Genomic DNA, 24,366 nt, shown 5'->3' with positions numbered 1-24,366 from the left:
AACCCCCCCCCCCCCCCCTTTTGACTAATTCGAGTTGCCTCTTTTCAGACCTAATAACAAATTTTTATCTTCTGCATTTAATTTTGTTCTATAATAGAGCTTATGGCTTGGTTAAGTTATGTATAACAAATCTATTTAACAGGGGAACTCTGTTGCTACACTTGTTGGCCATACACAATGTGTGTCAGCAGTTGTGTGGCCGCAACATGGAGAAATTTATTCAGCATCGTGGGACCATTCTATAAGAAGATGGGATGTCGAGACGGGCAAAGATTTGTTTAATATTGTACGTCTCCCAACTCTCTCTATGTTTCTCTTTGTGCTAGTGTTAGTGAAGTAAACTTTACTTTTGACTTTTAAGTTTTTGTTTAAAATATATTAGGTGGGCATTCATAAGACGATATGCATTCACCATTTTCATGCAATTTTCTTTAGAAACCAGGTTTTTATGGAAATATGGTCTGAAAAAGCTTGATCTCTGAGCGAAAGAACTTCAACAGTTTGTTTGCTTTGATAATGTGAAATTTGAAACTATAAGTAGTAGTAAAGAATATTTGACACTTGAAAAATCTCCATTTATGAGCATGTTATTAGTTTTTACCTACCCAATGAAGCAGCATTTGAGCGTGAAGTTAGCCAAGGTTCCTCTTCTCTGAATGACTCATGTTCTCATATTATCTTAATGAAAGATAAATCCGTTCATAAAAAGTTATCTTCATTGGCAGTTTTGTGGTAAGGCACTCAACTGCCTTGACGTTGGAGGTGAAGGTTCCACTCTCATTGCTGCTGGTGGCTCAGACCCCACCGTTAGGATATGGGATCCTCGTAAGCCAGGTATATGGGAATAGGAAAAAAGGGCTGCGAAGAGATTTCCCTCTAAAACACTTATGTTTCTAATATTGTTTTTTTCCCCGTATAGGCACATCTTCTCCTATCTTTCAATTCCTGTCCCATAAATCCTGGATTTCATCTTGCAAGTGGCACGATAAATCTAGTTTCCATTTGCTGTCTGCATCTTATGATGGGAAAGTTAGGCTGTGGGATCTAAGAACTGCGGTACTCGAATATTCTTGCTTTCTATCGTTTGTTCTGAATTATAAATGCATCACTCCTCACTAGAAAAATTGTTTTGTTCATCTTACAGTGGCCTTTAGCTGTAATTGACTCTCACAAAGACAAGGTACCCATTCTTCTCCTTAGCCATGTAGCCTTTGCCCTTTGCAACCTTGGTTCATTGTTTTCCAACAATGGTGATATTTTGCAAATTTCAGGTACTGGCTGCTGATTGGTGGAAAGGTGACAGTGTTGTCAGTGGTGGGGCAGACTCTAAACTTCGCATCTCGTTGGGAATTTGCGTGTTGTAAGGCAGAAAGCTGTGCTGGTAAAGATATCGATTTACCAGAAAACGACCACCTTAATTGTGACCGACTACGAAAGGCTCTGATGCTGCAATCCTTGCCCCCCCTTGTTTCTTCGAGTCTTTCTTTCAGGTCCGTTTTCCTTTTAGTCTTCGGTAGAGCTGGTGCCAGAGGCTCTGGAGTAGAAATAGTAAATTTCACATTTTTGGTCCGTTTAGTTGTAAAACCAAACCAAACTTTTATCCTTTTGAAGAGAGCTCGCTAAATGGGCTGAGTGAAACCTGATATTGGCTTCTTATTTATATTTGATTTTTGTTTTTTTTTTTTGTTTTTTTTTTTTGAGTTTACCCTTGTAATTCCTGGAGTCTGGATGCAAACATGATTAGTTTTGTCAATTAGTGATATATTTGATCCAAAATTTACACATCAGTGATAAAATTTATATTATATCTTTATCTATGAAACTCTATAGGTGAGATCCTGCATCAGTTGGTGAAGGAGTGAAGCATTTCTTATAAGGGTGTGGAAACATTTTCCTAGTATACATGTTTTAAAACCATGAGTTGTAATAGACTAAAGTAGATAATATCTACTAGTAGTGAGCTAAAGCTATTATGTTATATTAGGTATGGTAGTGATACAAAAAGAGAAATCTGGTAAGAGCATATCAGTTTTGTATAATTATCGTGCTTCAGGAAAGTGATGTAGCTCAAAAAAAAATTAAAAAAAAAACTTTCAACAGGTCGAAATTTGACTCATTTTTCCCATTTAAAATTATTAAATTTAATTTTAAATCCAATACAGAGATGTGGTTCAAGTATTCTCGATTTTTGTCTTATGTGCAACATTGTTGTATCGTTGATATCCAAAATGTAAATATTGTTGTACACATCGCTATAAAAACCTTATATACAATGAATAACTAAGCTCAATTTTATGAATTTTCATTACGTCATGAATAGAAACATAAATTTCAATATCTCATTCATATATAGCATTATATTACTTCATACTTTCAATATTAAATTAAAAAAAAAATTATAAAATTTTCTAATAAAAAAAAACCCTAATCCTTATAAATAAATTATTCTAACATTGATTCTTTTTCAAGATAAAACAAAAAAAATCTATGATTACAAACAACCTGGAAACAACTCTTTAAATATACATTTCAAGACACCTTATGAACTCTTGATTTGATAGAATAGTTTTCAGTGTATATATTTTAAAAAAGTATGCCTTATTTCTTCTCTCCATCAATATGAACAAGAAAGAAGAATGTCTCTTAATTAAGTCTTATGTACTTTATCGATACGAAAATGGGTATCAAATTTTTTTCCAAAAAAAAAACGACCTTATAATAAAGTCATGCATGTGACAAAAATACAACAAAGAAATTATAAGAAACTCTATGCATTAAGCACGGTACGAGAAAACAAAAAGTATGCAAAAAGATCGAATTTAGAGGACCAAATCGAAAAAAAAAAAAAATTGCAAAGAAAAATATTGATGGTGAGAATTTTCCTTTACCAAAGGATTGTTATAAACCCTAACCCCTTATATTTAGAGTGCAATTGATGTTTTTTAAAAAACTTTTTAATGGGTCTTTCAATTGGATTATTTGCGGAAAAAAGCACTGAGTCTCTCTTAGTATGGGAATATACATTAATTAAGATATAAAGTTAGGAAATTGTTTAAGCTTTTATGTGATTTGGTCAAGATCATTAGCCTTTTCATTCCATCTTTGATAATATTTTATCGATTAAACTATGTTCAAATTAATATTTTATTTTAAAATAAATAAAAATAAGAGGAAAATATTCATTTGAATATGAATATATAATATACGGCAAAAAGTAGAGAGAGAAAGAGTATTTTGAGTGTGAGAAAAGTATAGGTCATAAAATATTAGAGGGGAACGAAATATTATATATACGGTATGAAAACTTCTTCCTAACAAAAAAAAAAAAAAAAATTAAAATTATGAGGCTGATCCCAATATATAATAAATGAATAATAACAATTCTTGAATTAAAAAAATATTGATGGGCATAAATTAGGGCTTGTTTTAAATATTGTCTTTCTTGTTTGCTAAGCAAAGAGAGAGAGAGAGAAAAAATGCAAAAATGTGATAATTAGGGTATGATAAGAAAAAGTGGATCCTATTGGGGAAACTTTATGGTAAAATAATTAAATGAGAGAATTAACAAAATGAATGTGATGTGAGAGATACTCCCCCTTTATCTCTTTATAAATAAATTATATATAAGTATATATATATATGTTAGGTAAAATTATTATATACAAAAGAAAAGAAAAAAAAGTAATTGAAATGGGAGAATAAAGCTTTTGTTTTTGTTAGAGAAAGAAAGAGAAAAAGATTGAACCTTTTTAACCAAATGATGAACAAAAGAATAGACAAACATACCATTCTCTGCTATAAATGTTTGCCACTTACAATTATTCTCATTTCTTTTCCTTTTTTTTTTTTCTATAATAATATTATTTATCAGACAGAACAGTAAGGGATGTGGGCTAAAAATTTGTACATTCACACTTCCCAACGCACCCCTTATGCCGTTTCTCTGTATTTTTACCGTTCTTTTTTTTTTTCTTTTTTTCCCTTTTGTACCCCACATTTTTTAACCATATTCCACGCCATTCCCATTTGAATGTTCAATTTTTCTTATTTATTTGGATAATACTTCAAATATTTCAATCACCACCCATCGACGAGGATAGATAAATCGTCGGTTCCACCAAAGATACTCGTATGTGTAAACTCTCTAATGATACTTTTTTTAGAACAATTTTAAAATTTAGCTTTGTATTAAGTTGTTGGATAGTCTATACAATTGAACCGAGATGGACGATTATTTGATGTATACAAAGGGGGGGTAGGGTGTGAAAATTACAAGAAAAGGGTTGATTCAAAGAGGGATGCTTTTGTGTAATGTGTAGCATAAAGGAGTGAAAAGAATGGGGTGGTTTGTACCTTTGTATACTCTTTTGTGGTGAGTAGGCATTGGCAAAGGCAAAGGCAAAGGGAAAAGGGCAAAGGGCAAAGGGCAAAGGGCAAAGGCATAGCCACTGCCCATAAATAAAGGGGCATTTGTGTTCAAACTTTAGTTGACTTCCCATTTTCAATCATCATTTCAACATCTCTAAGCCCTAAATCCTATGCCCTAAACCCTTTTGTTTTGACTTTCTCTAAAGCTTTGATTTCCTTTATGGTCTTAGAGAGTTGAGAAACCCAATACTGTTTTGTTTTGTTTTATGGGAATATGGACTTCTCTTCTCCCAACCTTTCTTTCCCTACTTTCCAACAAAATTATCATAAATTTATGTCTCCTTCTTGCCAATATTTTTGGCCTACAACTCACTAAAGATACTTTACAAGTAGTAAACATGGACATCATTATTGTTTTGACTTTCTATTCTATACTTTCTTCAAATTTCACTTTCTAAACTATCCAAACTATTCATACAAACCACACACTATTCAATCATCTAGCTTGATGAAAGTATGATATACTACATTTTCAAAATGAAAACGGACCAAATCATCTTTCCCCAATTTTATGTTCTATAATAATTACTATTATGATTCTATTAATTGTTGCTTTAGTTTAGGCATGAAATAGGTTGTCATGCCCGAGTAAATGAGGGGTACATAGATGAGCCGAGATCACATTCAAATGAAAGCCATTTTGAGGATAAAATGACTATGAAAGATTTGAAGTAAATAAATTATTATCAGTACAAAAAATGTGCACTTTTCTTTTCGGTGGTTCAATCATAGAAACTTTGTGCTTTGCAAGGAATGCAATGGAATATCGGGGCTATCATGTGCCAAATTCGAATTTCTAAACTTGATCTAAATCCTGAATATAGATGGTACAAAGGTGATCCAACTTGAAAAATAATAGTAGAAAGATGTTCACACAGGTCCATTTTTTACCTTATCAAGATTATCCCTAGAAAAAAAAAAATAATAAATAATATATATATATATATATATAATTTTAGCTTTTTTGTTTTGCAAATATTAAGTAAAATAAAATGTTATTTCATGTTATCCTCTTTCATATTAATAATTTATTGTCATTTTAAAGCTCAAAATTCTAAATATTGTGATAATAAATTTGATGAGACCTTGAAAAAAAAAATGAAGATGCGTGACCATTTTGAAATAAATAAACATATTGCGTGAGTTCAAAATCGCTCGAATATATATGACAATTTTACATTAATAATTGCCATGTACCAATGAGGCCCATGAACTAGCTTTTGGACTTTGAATTGGGCCCATTACCTAGTTTTTGCACATTAGATCGGCCAGGCTACATGATTCGGCCCATGAACTAGCTTTTGACTATCGATTGGGTATGCTTACTTGTTAAGGCCCATCAACTTGCTATAGGACTTTCAATTGGGCAAGCCTACATGTTTAACCCATGAACTAGATTTCGGACTTTCGATTGGACCAGCTTACTTGTTAAGGCCCATGAACTTGCGATAAAACTTTCGATTGGGCCAGCTTACTTGTTAAGGCCCATGAACTTGCTATCGAACTTTCCATTGGGCCAGCATACATGCATAAACCCATGAACTAGCTGTTGGACTTTCTATTCAGCCTGCTTACTTGCTAAGGCCCTTGAACTTGCTATAGGAATTTCGATTGGGCCAGCTTACATGTTTAGGTTCATGAACTAGCTGTTGGACTTTTGATTGGGCCAGCTTACTTATTAAGGCCCATAAACTTGCGATCAGAGTTTCGATAGGGCCAGCTTACTTGTTAAGGCCCATGAACTTGCGATCAGACTTTCGATTGGGCCAGCTGACTTGTAACGCCCATGAACTTGCTATCGGACTTTCGATTGGGCCCCCTACTTGTCAAGGCCCATGAACTTGTGATAGGACTTTCGATTGGGCCTGCTTACTCGTTAAGGCCCATGAACTTGCGATAGGACTTTCGATTGCGCCAGCTTAATTGTCAAGGCCCAAGAACTTGCGATAGGACTTTCGATTCGGCCAGCTTACTTGTTAAGGCCCAAGAACTTGCGATGGGACTTTCGATTGGGCCAGCCTACTTGTCAAGGCCCATGAACTTGCGATAGGACTTTCGATTGGGCCTGCTTACTCGTTAAGGCCCATGAACTTGCGATAGGACTTTACATTGGACCTGCTAACTCGTTAAGGCCCATGAACTTGCGATAGGACTTTCGATTGGGCCTGCTTACTCGTTAAGGCCCACGAACTTTCTATTGGTCTTTCGATTGGGCCAGCTTACATGTTGAGGCCCAATAACTAGCTTTTGGACTTTCGATTGGGCCACCTTACTTTTTAAGGCCCATAAACTTTCTATAGGACTTTCGATTGGGCTGTTTAGGCTCATGAACTAGCTTTTGGACTTTCGATTGGGCCTGCTTACTTGTTAAGGGCCATAAACTTGCTATTGGACTTTCGATTGGGCCAGCTTACATGTTCAGGCCCATGAACTAGCTTTTGGACTTTCGATTGGGGCAGCTTACATGTTGAGGCCCATGAACTAGCTTTTGGACTTTCGATTGGGGCAGCTTACCTGTTAAGGCCCATGAACTTGCTATAGGACTTTCTATTGGGCCTGGTTACTTGTTACTGCCCATGAACTTGCTATAGGACTTTCGTTTGGGCCAGCTTACATGTTTAGGCCCAAGAACTAGCGTTTGGACTTTCGATTGGGCCAGCTTACTTGTTAACGCCCATGAACTTGCTATCGGACTTTCGATTGGGCAAGCCTACTTGCCAAGGCCCATGAACTTGCAATAGGACTTTTCGATTGGGCCTGCTTACTCGTTAAGGCCCATGAACTTGCTATACGTCTTTCGATTGGGCCTGCTTACTCGTTAAGGCCCATAAACTTGCGATAGGATTTTCGATTGTGCCAGCTTACTTGTCAAGGCCGAAGAACTTGCGATAGGACTTTAGATTGGGCCAGCCTAATTGTCAAGACCCATGAACTTCCGACTTTCGTTTGGGCCAGCTTACATGTTTAGGCCCAAGAACTAGCGTTTGGACTTTCGATTGGGCCTGCTTACTTCTTAAGGCCCATGAACTTGCTATAAGACTTTCGATTGGCCCAGCTTACTTGTTAAGGCCCATGAACTTGCTATCGGACTTTCGATTGGGCCAGCCTACTTGTCAAGGCCCATGAACTTGCAATAGGACTTTTCGATTGGGCCTGCTTACTCGTTAAGGCCCATGAACTTGATATACGTCTTTCGATTGGGCAAGCTTACTTGTCAAGGCCCAAGAACTTGCGATAGGACTTTAGATTGGGCCAGCCTAATTGTCAAGACCCATGAACTTCCGACTTTCGATTGGGCCAGCTTACATGTTTAGGCCCAAGAACTAGCGTTTGGACTTTCGATTGGGCCTGCTTACTTCTTAAGGCCCATGAACTTGCTATAAGACTTTCGATTGGCCCAGCTTACTTGTTAAGGCCCATGAACTTGCTATCGGACTTTCGATTGGGCCAGCCTACTTGTCAAGGCCCATGAACTTGCAATAGGACTTTTCGATTGGGCCTGCTTACTCGTTAAGGCCCATGAACTTGCTATACGTCTTTCGATTGGGCATGCTTACTCGTTAAGGCCCATAAACTTGCGATAGGATTTTCGATTGTGCCAGCTTACTTGTCAAGGCCGAAGAACTTGCGATAGGACTTTAGATTGGGCCAGCCTAATTGTCAAGACCCATGAACTTCCGACTTTCGTTTGGGCCAGCTTACATGTTTAGGCCCAAGAACTAGCGTTTGGACTTTCGATTGGGCCTGCTTACTCGTTAAGGCCCATGAACTTGCTATACGTCTTTCGATTGGGCAAGCTTACTTGTCAAGGCCCAAGAACTTGCGATAGGACTTTCGATTGGGCCAGCCTAATTGTCAAGACCCATGAACTTCCGACTTTCGATTGGGCCAGCCTAATTGTCAAGGCCCATGAACTTCCGATAGGACTTTCGATTGGGCCAGCTTACTCGTTAAGGCCCATGAACTTGCTATAGGACTTTCGATTGGGCCAGCTTACTTGTCAAGGCCCAAGAACTTGCGATAGGACTTTCGATTGGGCCAGCTTACTTGTCAAGGCCCAAGAACTTTCGATAGGACTTTCGGTTGGGCCAGATTACATGTTTAGGCCCAAGAATTAGCTTTTGGACTTTCGATTGGGCCACCTTACTTGTTAAGGCCCATAAACTTGCTATAGGACTTTCGATTGGGCCAGCCTACATGTTTAGGCTTATGAACTAGCTTTTGAACTTTCAATTGGGCCTTCTTACATGTTCAGGCCTATGAACTCTCTATAGGTCTTTCGATAGGGCGTTTGCATTTTATTCATTTATATTAATTAATTTGTAATCGTTTNCCTAGTTTTTGCACATTAGATTGGGCCAGGCTACATGTTTCGGCCCATGAACTTGCGATTGGACTTTCGATTGGGCAAACTTACTTGTTAAGGCCCATCAACTTGCGATAGGATTTTAGATTGGGCCAGCATACTTGTTAAGGCCCATGAACTTGCGATAGGACTTTCGATTGGGCCAATTTACATGTTTAGGCCCATGAACTAGCTTTTGGACTTTCGATTGGGCCAGCTTACTTGTCAAGGCCCATAAACTTGCGATAGGACTTTCGATTGGGCCAATTTACATGTTCAGGCCCATGAACTAGCTTTTGGACATTGGATTGGGCCAGCTTACTTGTCAGGCCCATGAACTTGCGATAGGACTTTCGATTGGGCCTGCTTACTTGTTACGGCTCATGAACTTCCTATAGGACTTTCGATTGGGCCAGCTTACATGTTGAGGCCCATGAACTAGCTTTTGGACTTTCGATTGGGCCAGCTTACTTGTCAAGGCCCATGAACTTGCGATAGGACTTTCGATTGGGCCTGCTTCCTCGTTAAGGCCCAGGAACTTTCTATAGGTCTTTCGATTGGGCCAGCTTACTTGTTAAGGCCCATGAACTTGCAATAGGACTTCCGATTGGGCCAGCTTACTTGTTAAGGCCCATGAACTTGCAATAGGACTTTCGATTGGGCCAGCTTAGTTGTCAAGGCCCATGAACTTGCGATAGGACTTTCGATTGGGCCTGCTTACTCGTTAAGGCCCACGAACTTTCTATTGGTCTTTCGATTGGGCCAGCTTACATGTTGAGGCCCAATAACTAGCTTTTGGACTTTCGATTGGGCCAGCTTACTTGTTAAGGCCCATGAACTTGCTATAGGACTTTCTATTGGGCCTGGTTACTTGTTACTGCCCATGAACTTGCTATAGGACTTTCGTTTGGGCCAGATTACATGTTTAGGCATAAGAACTAGCGTTTGGACTTTCGATTGGGCCTGCTTACTTCTTAAGGCCCATGAACTTTCTATAGGACTTTTGATTGAGCCAGCTTACTTGTTAAGGCCCATGAACTTGCGATTGGACTTTCGATTGGGCCAGCTTACATGTTAAGATCGATGAACTTGCTATAGGACTTTCGATTGGGTTAGCCTATATGTTTAGGCCCATGTTTGTAAAGGCAGACAATTATCTCGCAGGTCTCCAAAATGACTGTTTGAATGTAAAAAGTAAAACTCAAAAACTCGCATCTCCGGCAATCCAACTCTTTAAAACAAGAGCCGGCCATATGTAAGTACAGTAGGGCGATCGGAGTCCGTCGAGAACTAACCGGAGCTTGAGCATAAGCCTCTTGTCCCAAACAATCGCAAGCCCTAGCAAGAAATCGGCGATATGGATTTCTCTGGAGGAGGAAACTGGAGCATGATCCCCAACATCCCTACTCTCAGCAACTCCTCTAACCTTTCCAATCAAGAATCCCTTTACCTTCAACAGCAGCAATTCTCCCTTCAGCAGCAGCAGCAGCAGCAACAACAGCAACTATCCTTTCACCACCAGCCACAGCAATTCCAGCCCCAAATTCAACCCCAACAGCAATTTCAGCAGCAACAATCCTCCCCCCAATTTCAACAGCTACAACCCTCTCCTCAAATTCAGCCCCAACAACAACTCTCCACCCAATTCCAGCAGCAAATGCAACCCCAACATTTCCCCCAGCAGCAGCAGCAGCAGCAGCAACAACAGCAATATCATTTTCAACAACAACAGCAGCGGCTTCTTCAACAGCAGCAGCAGCAACAGAAACAGCAGCAATATCATCAACACCAGTCTCTGGCTTCCCATTTTCATCTATTTCATGTAATGCCTTCAGAAACCCTGAATTTTGAGTGTTCTCTAATCTCCGTGTTTTGCGTTTGTTGACTTTCTTGGATGTTTTGTGTGTTGTAGCTTGTGGAGAAATTAGCGGATGCGATTGAGACGGGAGTTAGAGATCAGCAATCGGATGCATTGGTATCAATTTTGATTCTTTTTTGAAATTTTCTCTCAAGATTAATCATACCGTTGTTTCCTCTAATAATTTGTTCATTTAACGTTTTGGAAGGTCAACGATCTGAACAACCACTTTGAGAAATGCCAGCAACTGTTAAACTCGATATCTGGATCACTCAGCTCAAAGGCTATGGTAAAGTTGAAATGAGAAATCCATCACTACAAATGAGATATCACAATTTTTTTTTTTTTTTTTTTTTGTTGCAGACAGTAGAGGGACAGAAGAAGAAGCTGGAAGAACATGAGCAGTTGTTAAGTTATAGAAGGTATGGTGGTAACCAATTTTTGGCTGTGGTTTGCATTAAACTGTCTTCTTCATCAATGGTCCTACTGATGATTCTCTATTAAAAAAGGGAACTGATTGGCAAATATAAGAGCTCCGTTGAAGAGCTTGTCAAGGGCGAGCCTTAGCCACTTCTCACCCATTCCTAATTAGGTAATACTTTCATTTATATTTACAATTTCTTTTCCGTTTATCTCAATTGTCCAAGGTTCTGTTTGGCTTTCCTTCTCTATGTTGTCATCTTTTGCTAAATGGTTTGGTTGTGGGGTTGAAATTGAAAAGTGGTTTTCAGGAAAGAAATTCACACACCAAAACATAAATTATTTAAGATTAGTTTTTGTACATTCTCAACACTAAATGTTGTTTAGGTATCTTCTCATGATATCACCTTAGGACTGAGTTGAGGGTCATAGAGTTTCTCTGCTACTTCCTCTCCCACATTCCCTCGAAACGTAAGCGTTTCTGGTCTACAAGTGGGTTCGAAGTTGAATACAATTCAGATATTGTGTGTATTGATCTGTTATGTATGGTTCTAGATGTCTTAGGTGTTAGCTGCATAATAGTCGATCCACACTTTTTGTTGACATGTTTTGGGATGCGAGAAAAAGGAATGTACAGTTACATTTCGGAGAGAGTATACCAAACGCTTGTATATGGATATGAATTTTCAATCGATTCAACGCCATCTGTGCTTTCCTTCAATTTTGGTTCAAATTCATTTAAATTGTCTCTTATCAAAAGAAAGGAAAAAGAAACTTGAAGTACATACTTATGAATTCTACACCATTTCAGGCCTGGCTAGCATCATGTACCTGTTTTGAAGGGATGTGAAAAGAGCTGCTTTCACCGGGTCTTGCAATTCCATGGAGGGGCTTTTATCTAATCTGCCTCCCTGCATTTCATAACACGATGATATGATGCACAGTTGAATTCAATCCTCTCTGTTCTCTTCGACTTTTTCAGAAACTTCTGTTACCTCTAACGTATCTTGTACAGTTATTCCAACAGTTGACTTCTAAAATTAATGAACAGTAGATAAATGTTAATTTTGGATTGATGCTCCACTGTTATATCATTAGCTAAATGCAGCCTTAAGTGACCATTTTTCATTTTGAATTTCCTTAATTAAGGATAAACCATCATCAGCTTCACACATATGGAGAGAGCTTTCTAGTAAAAGATTTCAGTAATGTTGTTCTTGAACATTCTATTCAATAATACTATCATCAAAATCTCGACTTTCAATCTGAAGAGCCAAATCATGAAGAATTTCATCAACTCTCTCTAAACCTTCTTGCATTGAGTTTCCTGCTTTGAACATATAAACCTTTTTCTTCACCTCAATCCAGCTGCACCCAGGAACTTTTTTTAAACCCTTCATCCTTGCCGAGATCCTGACCCTCGCAGAGTCCTCCCATCTACAGCTTGCAGAATAAATATTCGACAGCAACATATGGCTTCCTGTTATCTCGGAATCCAGACTTAAAATCTGAGAGCCAGTTTCTTCTGCTAGATCTGTATCCTTGTGCATCCTGCAAGAGTTGAGAAGAGCACTCCAGATATAAGCATTGGGTTTGATTGGCATGCTCTTGACTATGTTACTTGCTTCTTCCACGAGCCCAGCACGACCTAGAAGATCGACCATGCACGCATAGTGCTCCATCTGAGGTTTGATCTTGAAGTTCTGTAGCATCTGATCGAAAAGCCAACGGCCTTCGGCAACAAGACCGGCATGACTACAAGCAGAAAGAGCAGCAATAAAGGTAACATCATCTGGTCTAAATCCTGATTTGATCATCTCGTCAAAAGTTACGAGAGCATCTTTACCAAGTCCATGCATTCCATATCCTGCAATCAGTGAGTTCCATGAGATTAAATCTCGATTTTCTAGTTTTCCGAACACCAAACAGCCTGGCTTGAAACTTCCACATTTTGTATACATGTTAATCAATCCATTTCCCACCAGTATGTTATCTTCCATCCGAGCTCTAATCACATGACCGTGCATTTCCCTACCAAGATTCAGAGCTGCTAGCATAGCACAAATTGATAGAACACTAGATATAGTCACTGAGTTCGCTTTTACATTTGCAAGCTGCATTTGGCGAAAAACTTCCAAAGATTCTTCTCCAAATCCATTAGAAGCAAATCCACAAATGACTGCGCTCCAAGTTATGACACTAGGTTTCATCTCTGGACAGCCTTCCATTTTCTCAAGCTCAGAAAACGCTTCAAAAGCTTTGTCATATAATCCAGATTCAGCATAAGAGGATATAAGAGAATTCCAACTCACAAGATTCTTCACTTTCATCTCATGAAATAACTTCTCTGCATCTCTTATGTCTCCTCCTTTTCCATATACAGTTATAAGCGCATTTTTAGCAAACAAGTAATCTTCGAAACCTCCCTTTACTATATATCCATGAACCATCTGACCCCTGTCAAATGTATCTAAATCAGCACAAACAGATAACACCACAGCAAGCATTTCAGCAGTGGCACCAACACCTTTCATCCTCATCTTGCTAAACAAGGCAATAGTTTCTTCAAGATGACCGCACCGAGCATGACTTGACAGCAAAGAAGTCCAAGTTACAGGGTTCGGCTCGACCCCTTCCAACTCCATTTGAAGGAACATCCTAGAAGCACCATTAACATCATAATTATAGGCATAGCCAGAAACCATAGTGTTCCAAGAAATTACACTTTTAACACGCATTTTGTCAAACACTTTTCGAGCATCATCCATTCGTCGGAGTTTCACATACATTCCCATCAATTCATTCACAACGTGCAAATGATTCTGGAATCCAAATTGTACAACATGACAATGAAGACTCTTGCACAAATTGAAAATACCCAAATTGGAAGAAGCCCTCAAAACCAGAGGAAAAGTAAACCCATCAGCCAAAACCCCAAAATTTCTCATTTTCCCATAAAGTTGAAGGGCTTCTCTACTATAACCATCTACATTTGCTCTTATAATCGAATTCCACAACAGCAAGTTCGACAAACCTTCAAATGGCACAGTATCAAACACTTTCCGAGCATCGAAAACAAAACCAGAACGGGCATAGACGGACACAAGCCGGGCGGCAACGAACGCCGACGAACAGGCGCCAGTGACAACAGTGGCGGAATGAACTTGTTTGCAATGTCGAATCCCATTGCATTGCCGAAGAAGACGATCGAAAGAATCGAGAAGCTCGTCGTCATACGTGATTGAGGAAAAAAGGGAGTTGAAATAGTATCGAAAATGAGAGGGGAAATTGATTGTGAATCGTGGAAAACAAAACGAAGCTGAATTGAATCGCTGATAAGAAGATGCATACAGCATGAATCGAAGATGCTAATTATGAAGGTTTAGGGTTTTGAATCCCACAAATTTGAGATTGGCGCGAATTTATGAGATGCCCACAGGCCACAATCGCAATTACCATAATTTTGCGAAGAAAGTAAAACGAAGAAACGACATGTCGGAAGAACGCATAATCATAAGATTAAAGTATACAAAATTTCAATTAATTCTTGTAATTTTAAAATTTTCAATTTCTTCTCTACCTTACTTTACAATTATATTTTATATATACAAATATATAAACCGAGGAGGGTAAAATTGGAATTTTAGGAAAAAGGCACATTAATAAGTAATAATAAAAGGGAATGGGAAACAATAAAAGCGAGTAAAAGAAGAAAAATTCTGAGGGGCTATTCTGGAATTTCAAGTGGGAGCGGGGCCAAATTGCACAAAGGAAAACCACAATAATTCAAAGGTATTAAAATAAAAGTAAAGTAAACTAAAGTCTCTCCACCGACACAAATATTATAAACTTTTTTAAAAATCAAATCACATATTTGTGTATCATATATTATATTAAGCACACAGCTCATTCCCAACAAAACTTAGATTATGAGCTTTGACCCCAAGTCCCCCACTCTCAATTAATTAAGATTCTCTTCCATATTTATTTAATTCTATGCAATAATTTCATTTTTTGTAAAAAATATTTAAATTCACATATAAGTGTTAGGACATTATTATTTTATTTATGAATAATAAAATAAAATTCTCTCTCAAGGACCCCCAAAAAAAAATAAATATAAATAAAACAACTAGCTACCCTTGCACACGTTCTTTACAGCAATGAATGAATAATTAAATTATAAAGTCAGCCAAATTAATTCTGCATTTTCCAACTACTATATATCACCAACAATCATTATCTTATTATAAATCCCTCTTTATTCTCCACATTAAATAATTTAATTACAGTAAGACTTTATTAAATAATCTAAAATTACCTGCCCCAACTTCAATCCAATCAGAAGAGTAGTGATTAAAAAAAATAATATACATTATTGAATCTTAAAAAATATATATCAAATTTACAAAATATTCTAAATATTTGCACAAAAAAAAAGCAAAAATAAAATAGTTGCAAAAGTTTAGGAAAAAAAAGAAGTGTATAATCGGGGAAGGCGAAAATTAAAATTTCGGGAAACGAAAAATACAAAAAAAAAAAAAAGAAAAAAAAAGTAATAATAATAAAATAAAACCAGAGACCTCTTTGCTTCTTCGTGTTCTTTGTATTCTTCAAATTCTCTTCTCCTCTGTTTTCAGATCGTCCATTTCCAGATCTTTACACGAAGATCAACCTTACATTTTGCGCCGGAAGTTGAGGCGGTGGCCGGAGATTTACCGGTGGGAACAGTTACTGAAATTCCGTCACAAGAAACTCTAATTCCGATTTTAGGGCTCTTGAGTGCTCCCATCTTCAATTTCACCTTCGTATCGAGTTGAATCTCCAATGGAAGACCTTTCTTGCTCTTCATACTGCTCTTCAAGGTACTTTCCGACGAGCTATCTAGTTGGTGGCTCTTGCTGAGAATCGAGGTCTTCAACAGAGTTGTGTTCTTCGTATCGTGAACAAATCCAGGCAATACACCATCGCCGACATCGATTCCATTGGAGAATACTGAAATCGAGACCGGATTGTAAGTGAACACGAGCTTTTTGTTGGGGTTTCTGGCGGAAACGTTGAGATCGAACTTCGAATTGAGGAGTGAAGAGGAAGTGATGTTGAAATAGGAGAGTTTCACGGCGGAGACGGTGAAGGACGGCCGGTGAGGACGGTAGATTAGGTAAACAACGGCGGAGGCAATGGCGAGGAGGAAGATTAGGAGGATGAGAGTTAGAGATAACCAGAGGCAGACGGAGCAGCAGCAACTGCGGCTGCGGCGACGGCGATGGTGCGGTTGAGGGTGGTAGGCAGGGCGGGTAGCGCCGTAGAGTTGAGATTTAGTTGCTGGAAATGGAGCGGTCTTGGGGGCCGGAGCGCCGTTGGCGGCCGTGGCCGCGGCAGCGTTGGGGTAGACTCTATCCGTCATGGGGCTGGAGAGGGAATTTTGGCGTGAAATTGAAAGGCTATTGATTTATTTTTCAGTGAAATCAAAATGGGATTTTAAAGAGCCTTTTTCGAAGAGGAGGGAACACAGAAACCGAGCGGCATTGGGGGCTGACTGTAATTTGTAGAAACAAAGTGGATATATTCGGAAATATGAAAAATAAATGAATTCTTTTTTAAATTGGTAAAACATTTATAAATATTTTTTTTAAAAAAATTATGATAAAAATTGATTTTTCATTCATTATTATAAAGGATTTGTGCACTGTTTTTTTTTTATCTTTCGATTTTTCTAATTTAATGCCTTTACACTTAAATTTTAGGCGTTTTATTTTTGTGTTTCAACCTTCAAATTTTTATTTTAATTTTTAAAATTAAAAAAAAAAGTAACTATGGAAAAATCTTCAATAATATTATTTTTTAATAATTTAAATGAATAGTTTTAAATCAATGAAGTAAAATCAATACAAGCATACTTCAACTCTAATTCAAATTTACCTCTTTTAAATTTTATATCTTCTTTTTATTGTGCCCGAATAAAAAAAAATTCATAATTATTAAAATTATAAGGACTAAATTGATTAACATTTTAAAAAATATATATAAGGGAGGGTCAAATTTTTTTTTTTTTTTTTTTTTTTTTTAAATTAAGGGTGTAGAGATTAATAGCGTGATTGAGATTAAAAAATAAAAATGCCTGTTGAGCTGTTTGATTCTTTATACTTATCTGTCTGCCAATCATTGATATTTCTTATTATTTTAATTGGTCAAATAATTTAAAATAAATTTCAATATTATTTTCAAACTTTTATTTATTCCTAATAAATTCAAAATTTCCGTTGCATATTCATATTCATACCCACCACTCGGTGCGGATCTAAACCAATTAATTAAACATATCTTATGTATTTATTTTGTGAAGGTGAAGGATGTGTAAATCATATGACATAAATAATATTATTGACGGTGGAAATAATGAACAAATTGAAAAAGAAAAATTCTTTGATAGAGAAGTCAAATATTCAAAATTGTTGAATTCAAAAAAGAAAAAAAAAAATTGTACGATGTTTTTATGAGATTAAATGTGAGGGTAAAAATTTGATCAGAATTGAAGCTAAGCTATAGTACTTGATTGAGTTAGGTTGATGTTAGCCTAAATAATTGAAATTTACAGTAAAAAAATGGGTAGCTGAAAAGATTATGATCTTTCCATGAAAAAGCATCATATTTTGATATCAAGTACATTGTTTTTGACGTTACTTACAGAAAGTATGTTTAAAATAAACATAAGATAAATGGGATCACAACAAGCAGACAGAGGATTGAGTGGACAAGGTTTTGTTTTGTGTGGCATTTGAGCGTTTAAATTGTCTTCACTGGAGTGATGGAAGCAAATGACGTATCTTTTTGGTTTCTTCATTCTTAGAACACAAGGACACGGTGGCCACTACCTTGCCCACATGGTACCCTCCATGGTAATGCCAAATTGTCATCACACTGTCTCTGCACAACTCTCGTTGGTATGCTTTGGAATGAGATTCACCCGGAAAGAATTCGTATAGGTCGGTAGAGATAGTTCTCACTTTTGGAAGCTAGAAGGTAAGAAACGTAATCATGTCACAAGAGATGGAGGAGAACGTAATGAAAGTTCTAAATATCCAATCGTTAACGTGACAGAGTAGACATGAAGAGAAGCCAGAGGCTTCCATTTTCTTTAAAAGTGATAAGAACAGAAGCACATGGATTCAATAATTAAAACCTCAAAGTGCTTCTGTGACACAAACAAACCTACAATAATTTCATTTCTCCTAACTTTTTCTATAATAATATGGTGACTGGCCGGTGAGAATCCCAACAAAAACAGCTAACTATTTACCCTTAATCCCAATCTCAATAATAGCTTCTCTTCCATCAGTCTCTCTGTCGTATATTTTGTACAACTTCACCAATGGAGATCTGCCATAATGAATGACTGTGTTTTGCTTCATTCTACACTTCCAACTTCAACCAATAACTAATCCATCAGCTGCACACGACTTCCACCGACAGTTTCTTCATCACGTTCGGACACGGGTCGCCTCCGAACATCTCTGGCGCCACCGTTACCGCGCAGAAGTTTTGACCAACGCATGTCTGCAAGAGCCAGGGAAATTAGACATGACTTGAACCAGGTCTACTAAATTTAGTATCCTAAGTAGGTGGCTAACATGGCTTAAACTCATTTCCCTAAGTCATCCTTACCCGTTCAAAAGCATCATATGAGCGATGGGCGTGGCAGCTTCCCTCCCGGAAACTTCCACATTCGCCTTGCGGAGTTCCGAAGCTAGCAAACTTGACTGATGAAATCTTCTGGCCAGGGCCACAGGACAGATGAGCTTTTGGCCTCAGGGGCTTGTTAACTTTACCTGAGGCTTGCATCTGCCAGTTCATAAGCGTTGGTTGCCACTCATTGATATTGACACACACAGTTTCCACATCTCTCCTAACCAGAGAAATTCCGTTCGGGTCGCCGCCCCATTCTTCAAACACAACCAACAGATTTCCTGTCGGGTTTAACCAAGAACGAGGAACATGATACCTAACAAAAACAATGATCAAAGAGCAGTTAGTTCATCAATGTTTGAAGAACAACAGAAGAAGAGTTGGGATTCATTTTGGGATATTGTTGCCTACCATCTCTGAGACGCCTCGCCGCAGTTACTCAAGCATTTATTCTCATTGTATGTACCAGTATAATTGCAGTGATCACAAGAACCAGATGCCTTGTAAGCAGACCAGTAGCGCCCAATGCTCTGGCCATTTAACCATATTTGTCCTTTCCCCATGCTACTCATATCTAACGCTAGGGGTGAGCTACCAGCTGGAGCATTGAAAGTAGTCTGAATCATAACACATAAAATATATGTAAGTTGCAGAGTTCAAAGGCTAGGTAGAGAAAATCAGCTAATGATAGGCATAAGATACCTTAAACCATGTTAAGGGTTGCCTTTGAGCAATGAGAGATCCCTGAATCCATTCGACAGAGGAACTTCCACTGAGTGAATGAAGGCTCATTGCTTCTCCATCCAAACCAATCTAAATGACAATGTTGAAAGATGTCAGGTGTTAGACATGGTGATGCTGGGACATCAGACAGCTAGAGAACAGTATCAGTGAACCATGTACAAACCTTGTAGGTCCATTTCTGCCAGCTCAAGTCTCTTCTGCCCTCGTTGAGACCGTTCAGATTAACCGGGCCGAGAACACCAGCATTCCACATCTCAAAATGTGGACCCACATTCTGAATCATATCACAAGAGATCACAATGTTTTCATCGTTTAAGTTACCGTCCTAAGTCTCTATTTGTAAGAAAGAAAACTCACCGGGAGACCGACTGCGATACTTAGAAGTGCAATTTTGTTGTTCCCTGCCCTTAAGTTCACCCCCTGTCTAAATGTTAGCTTTGGGAAGTCTAAACTTCCATAAGCAGTTCCTGTGAAAGGAAAAATGCATTTGAGTTAGCTGCAAATGGTAATTTTGACCATGAATCAGCAAAAAGTCAGTATGTTCTTTTCAATCATTGACTTTGTAGCCTTTAAAGGACCCGAATCAGGTTCGACATCTGTTTGGATTCTGTAAAGGTTTCTTGTGAGATCCTACATCGGTAAGGGAGGAGAACGAAATACCCTTTATAAGGGTGGGAAACCTCTCCCTACCAGACGCGCTTTAAAAACCTTGAGGAGAAGCCCGAAAGGAAAAGCCCAATAAGGACAATATCTGTTAGCGGTGGGCTTGAGCTGTTACATTTCTCTAGAGGTTCCAAAGATTTTGGAGAAAGCCACTTTCTTAAACATTCAAAGTTAAGTTGTATCATCTATGACTAATGAGAAAGATGAACCTTCAATCTATAATAATTTTACACACCTGCTAGTTGACCGTTAACGAAAACGTGCATAGCATGGCCAGCTGACAAGACCGTAAGAACAGGATACTTTCCACTCCACAAAAACCCTTCATTAGAATCAATATGTACACTGCAAAAGAAGCACAATTTATAGAGAAATTCGTCACGATTACTGAAAAACATGAGAATAAAAAGGCTAAAAAGAATGAATTGTGCAAATATCCATCACTTACTCTGTTGTGTACCACAAGTAATCAGTGGCATCTCTTGTAGTATTTATCTGTTCTAACAATCCTACTGTAGTAAACGCTTTATCATTGTACGAGGCTGGCTCTTCATTGTACGCCTTCCACGATAAACTACCGTGCATCGGAACCGGGGACATCTTCATTCTTGCTGTTTGAGCACCAACCTGAGCAAAAGAATTTCAATATATACTCAAAAAAACTAAAATCAATGCAGATTTAATTTGTTAGCCGAGTCTTTCCCTTACCCTTGCAGTATTATAAACTGTATTTTTGCAGTCTGGAAGAATGCTGATAGACCAAGGCGGAATGTTGTAGTGCATACTACCAAAAGCTACCGTTGCATAGGATCTCGGGTTGTAATTCGAAAGGAATGCAGCACAAGCACCAGATTTTGATTTGAATACATGAGCCTGTGAGGACATTGAATTTAGAGATTAAGTTTTGTAGGTTCATCATAAAGATAGTTGCAGATAAAAGAAGAAAATGCTCACCTCTTGATAGTTCCCGAGTCGAGTCACGATCGGATCTCCAGACACAAGAGCTGGTTCACAAAGTTTTATTGCTCGGTGCAGATCTTTCAGATGACCCCATTTTGGTTGCCTCAATAAGCCTGCATCAAGAGTCAAGTAGTTAGCTCTCAAATGAATGGTTCCACTACTGTTATAGGATATAATCCATATTAACAGGAGTATCATGAGCTTACCATATTCGTCAATAGGGGCATCGTAATCATAACTAGTAGCAATGAAAGGACCACCAGCAGTTCGTCCGAAATTTGTTCCACCATGATACTTGAAAACAAACAAAAACGAGTCGAAATCAGTTGACTGATCAAATATGTTCTTCCTGATTAGGAAACTCAACCAATGAGAAACTCTTAGTCTTACCATATAGTAGTTTATGAAAGATCCTCCCTTCTGAATGAACCTTGCAACAGCAAAAGCCATGTCTTCAGCTGGTCTATGAGGAACTGCACCTCCAAACTGAGTAAACCTGTAAGAAAAAAGTGGAAGAGAAAACAAGAAGAATTAGTCAGACTCCTAAAGATTCTTTTACCATGGCCACATGTATCAGTCACTACTCGATGAAAATTGCTAGATCCCCACGTCAGTTGGAGAGGGAAATGAAGCATTCTTAGTGAGGAAGGGTGTGAAAACCTCTCTAGTAGACGCGTTTTAAAAAACCTTGAAGGGAAGCCCAAAGAAGATAATATCTGTTAGCGGTGGGCTTGGGTAGTTACAAATGGTATCAGAGCCAAATATCAAGCGATGTGCCAGCGAGGAGGTTGAGCCCTGAAGAGGGTGGACACGAGGCGTTGTGCTAGTAAAGACGCTAGGCCCCAAAGGTAGTGGATTGGGGGTCCCACATTGATTGGAGAAGAAAATGAGTGTTTACGAAAATGTTGGGCCCCAAAGGGGGATGAATTTGGAGAGGGGAACGTAGAATTTATTATAAGAGTGTGGAAACCTCTCTCTAGTAAAGGCGTTTTAAAAATTTTGAAGATAAGTCCGAAAGGAAAAGCTCAAAGAGGACAATATCTACTAGGGATGGGACCGTTACAAATGAGAAGATCCAAGATCCAAATGATATAAGAGCATGACAACTTACCATCCGGTCCAGGCTTCCGTCCACATCTTGGGTTTATAGGCTTTGTTTGGAGAGAAATAATCGCAATAGAACCCATTACAGGTGTTAATCTGTCAGGACCAAACAATATACTGAGTTTAGTAGCAATATCGTAACAATGATTTCACCAAAACTTGTTCAAAGTATATTCCATTCAAAATTTACCGGGAATTGAAGTATATGACAAGAAGTTGCATAACAATCAGCATTAAAAGAATTCACAGATATCAACGGAAATATAATAATACAATCAAGAAACAAACAGACAGAAGAACAGCAAACATGATCCATGTGCAATGCAAATGATTATTAAATCATTCACAATCAACATTTAAAGCCCACTCCCAAACATGACACGTGAAAGATTTAAAACCAAATATTGAGAACAAGAAGAAGAAAGTCTACTAATGCTTTCTTCCGTACAAATGGTATCAAAGTCAATCACGGGACAATGCAAGGCACTGGTTGGAGTAGGGCTCCATAGCAAACACGTTTTAAAAATTTGAGGGAAAGTCCGGTAATACTTACAATAGGATCCGGAGCATCGTCTTGCTTGCACATGACCCATGGAACACCAGTGCCAAGTCCCAAAGCCATTTGTGCAGCCCATGTCGAGTAAGCTTTTCCTGGTGCACCGAGTTCATATTCCATAGGTCCATATTCATTCTCAATCTGTACAAAATATCAAAAAGGAAGGTGCTTCCTCACTCACTCAGGCTTTTCATGTCAATGACAACTTTAAGAAAAGAGAATCTATCTTATCAGTGAGAAGTGTTTTGTATTGTTGCTTACCTGAGATAAAATTATAGGACCACCTTGGGATTCATATAGCCTCTCTGCTTTCATCATATCAACAATTTTCTCGGTAAATTTTTGCATTTGAAACTAGATTATCCAAAATCAGAAGAGAAATTTGATTTAGAAAACAAGTCAAATCAAAAGAATGTAACATGAACACACAGAACCAACACAAAAACACCTACCTTGAAAGGGGCATTATCTGTCCTGAAGCTGATACCAGGAATGTACTTCAACCAAACAGGAAACCCACTAAGAACATAAACCAAAGAACATTTGATCAATTTTTCTAAAACTTCAAGGTGTTTAATAATAAGAAAACGAGACTTTACTAATTATGCATTACCCAAAGTTCCACTCAGCACAAATATAAGGACCAATCCTGAGATGAACATAAAGCCCAGCTTGCTGCACCAGCTTCACAAACCTAACCAAATCATAGTTTCCCTCGAAGTAGTACTGCAGGATAATGATCCAAAATTAGGCCAAAAGGTTAAAAAATGAGAGAAAATAATATAATCCTCCATTACTTTTCCAGGTGCAGGCTCGTGCCCATTCCAAAAGACGTAAGTCTCAACCACATCTAGACCTCCCTCCTTAGCCTTCTGAATAAGATCTGGCCACATCTATGGGAGCCCATAAAGAACAAAGTTCCAAAATAAGTAGAGAACCCAGAAAAAACCAATATAGTCATATGTTCAAGAATCTATGAATGCCCATCTGAATAAGCAGCCAAAAAACCAGGAAACAAGAACAGAAAAGGAAAAAGAAATAGACATTACCTCAGGAGTGCTTCTTGGATAGTGAATGGATCCAGAAATGAGAATCCTCCTCTGCCCATTAATGATAATAGCCTTGGAATCATAAGAAACAGAGGCTTCAACAGTAAACACACCAAATAAACAAAGAAGCACTGGTATCACACTCCACATTTCCGCCATGGAAACGGAACAACAAACCTCAGCCCTCCAAAGCTTGAACCAACCAAAGGCCAATGGAGCTTGTGGAGGCTCTTTCTGTGTTATTCTTGTTCCTTTCCCCTCGTGGGCGCTTTATTATATGCTTCTATACTCACAGATTGGGTAAAATAAAAGAAACCCAGCTGGGGCTTAAGCCCATTTGTTCACTCTATATTCTAACCTCACTTTTTTTGGGAGCTTTTGTAAAATCTTTCTAAACGGAGAGTGAATTTTTGGTAATGGGCTGCGTGATTTGTTGTGGCTTGAAAAAATGAAGATGCTCTTCAGCTGGTTTTAAACAACTCGATAATGGAGGATGGACTGTGTGGGACCCTCTTCCTCTTTCGCCATACTTGCACTGCCGCGGAACTTCGTT

The 24,366-nt window shown here is 38.2% G+C and overlaps 5 protein-coding genes across 5 annotated transcripts; 2 read left to right on the top strand and 3 right to left on the bottom strand.

Annotated features, from left to right (window-relative positions):
- Positions 1-142: 142 nt before the first annotated feature.
- Positions 143-1,805, top strand: LOC111788852 (ribosome biogenesis protein WDR12 homolog; the record flags this gene model as incomplete). The annotated part of the gene is given in 5 exon segments (XM_023669407.1): positions 143-286; positions 726-834; positions 920-1,056; positions 1,145-1,180; positions 1,272-1,805. Coding segments are annotated over 5 exon segments (519 nt in total), but the record flags the coding sequence as incomplete, so codon positions are not given.
- An 8,143-nt stretch (positions 1,806-9,948) lies between these two features.
- On the top strand, positions 9,949-12,124 carry LOC111787911 (mediator of RNA polymerase II transcription subunit 9-like). Its single transcript, XM_023668005.1, has 6 exons — positions 9,949-10,595; positions 10,686-10,748; positions 10,840-10,920; positions 10,995-11,053; positions 11,141-11,223; positions 11,863-12,124. Exons 1-5 carry the CDS (start codon positions 10,131-10,133, stop codon positions 11,196-11,198), a joined length of 726 nt encoding a protein of 241 aa, XP_023523773.1. The 5' UTR covers positions 9,949-10,130; the 3' UTR covers positions 11,199-11,223; positions 11,863-12,124.
- Positions 12,125-12,154: 30 nt separating this feature from the next.
- LOC111787908 (putative pentatricopeptide repeat-containing protein At1g17630) lies at positions 12,155-14,499 on the bottom strand. Its single transcript, XM_023668003.1, has one exon. It carries the CDS (start codon positions 14,405-14,407, stop codon positions 12,278-12,280), a length of 2,130 nt encoding a protein of 709 aa, XP_023523771.1. The 5' UTR covers positions 14,408-14,499; the 3' UTR covers positions 12,155-12,277.
- A 1,055-nt stretch (positions 14,500-15,554) lies between these two features.
- Positions 15,555-16,559, bottom strand: LOC111787909 (NDR1/HIN1-like protein 13). Its single transcript, XM_023668004.1, has one exon. The coding sequence runs from the start codon at positions 16,456-16,458 to the stop codon at positions 15,688-15,690; it is 771 nt and encodes a 256-aa protein (XP_023523772.1). The 5' UTR covers positions 16,459-16,559; the 3' UTR covers positions 15,555-15,687.
- Positions 16,560-18,126: 1,567 nt separating this feature from the next.
- On the bottom strand, positions 18,127-24,366 carry LOC111787907 (beta-galactosidase 1-like). The gene is made up of 19 exons (XM_023668002.1): positions 23,814-24,366; positions 23,562-23,657; positions 23,378-23,490; positions 23,217-23,283; positions 23,026-23,118; positions 22,762-22,905; positions 22,216-22,304; positions 21,495-21,600; positions 21,311-21,398; positions 21,099-21,217; positions 20,853-21,017; positions 20,593-20,771; positions 20,380-20,489; positions 19,839-19,948; positions 19,645-19,755; positions 19,440-19,550; positions 19,149-19,354; positions 18,717-19,053; positions 18,127-18,608 (listed from the first exon to the last, which is right to left on the bottom strand). Exons 1-19 carry the CDS (start codon positions 23,970-23,972, stop codon positions 18,498-18,500), a joined length of 2,514 nt encoding a protein of 837 aa, XP_023523770.1. The 5' UTR covers positions 23,973-24,366; the 3' UTR covers positions 18,127-18,497.

The sequence above is a fragment of the Cucurbita pepo genome, chromosome LG02 (genome assembly GCF_002806865.2).
Source record: "Cucurbita pepo subsp. pepo cultivar mu-cu-16 chromosome LG02, ASM280686v2, whole genome shotgun sequence".
NCBI classification, from domain to species: domain Eukaryota; kingdom Viridiplantae; phylum Streptophyta; class Magnoliopsida; order Cucurbitales; family Cucurbitaceae; genus Cucurbita; species Cucurbita pepo.
The sequence above is the reverse complement of the archived record's forward strand: the minus strand, read 5'-3'. Positions and strand labels throughout refer to the sequence as shown.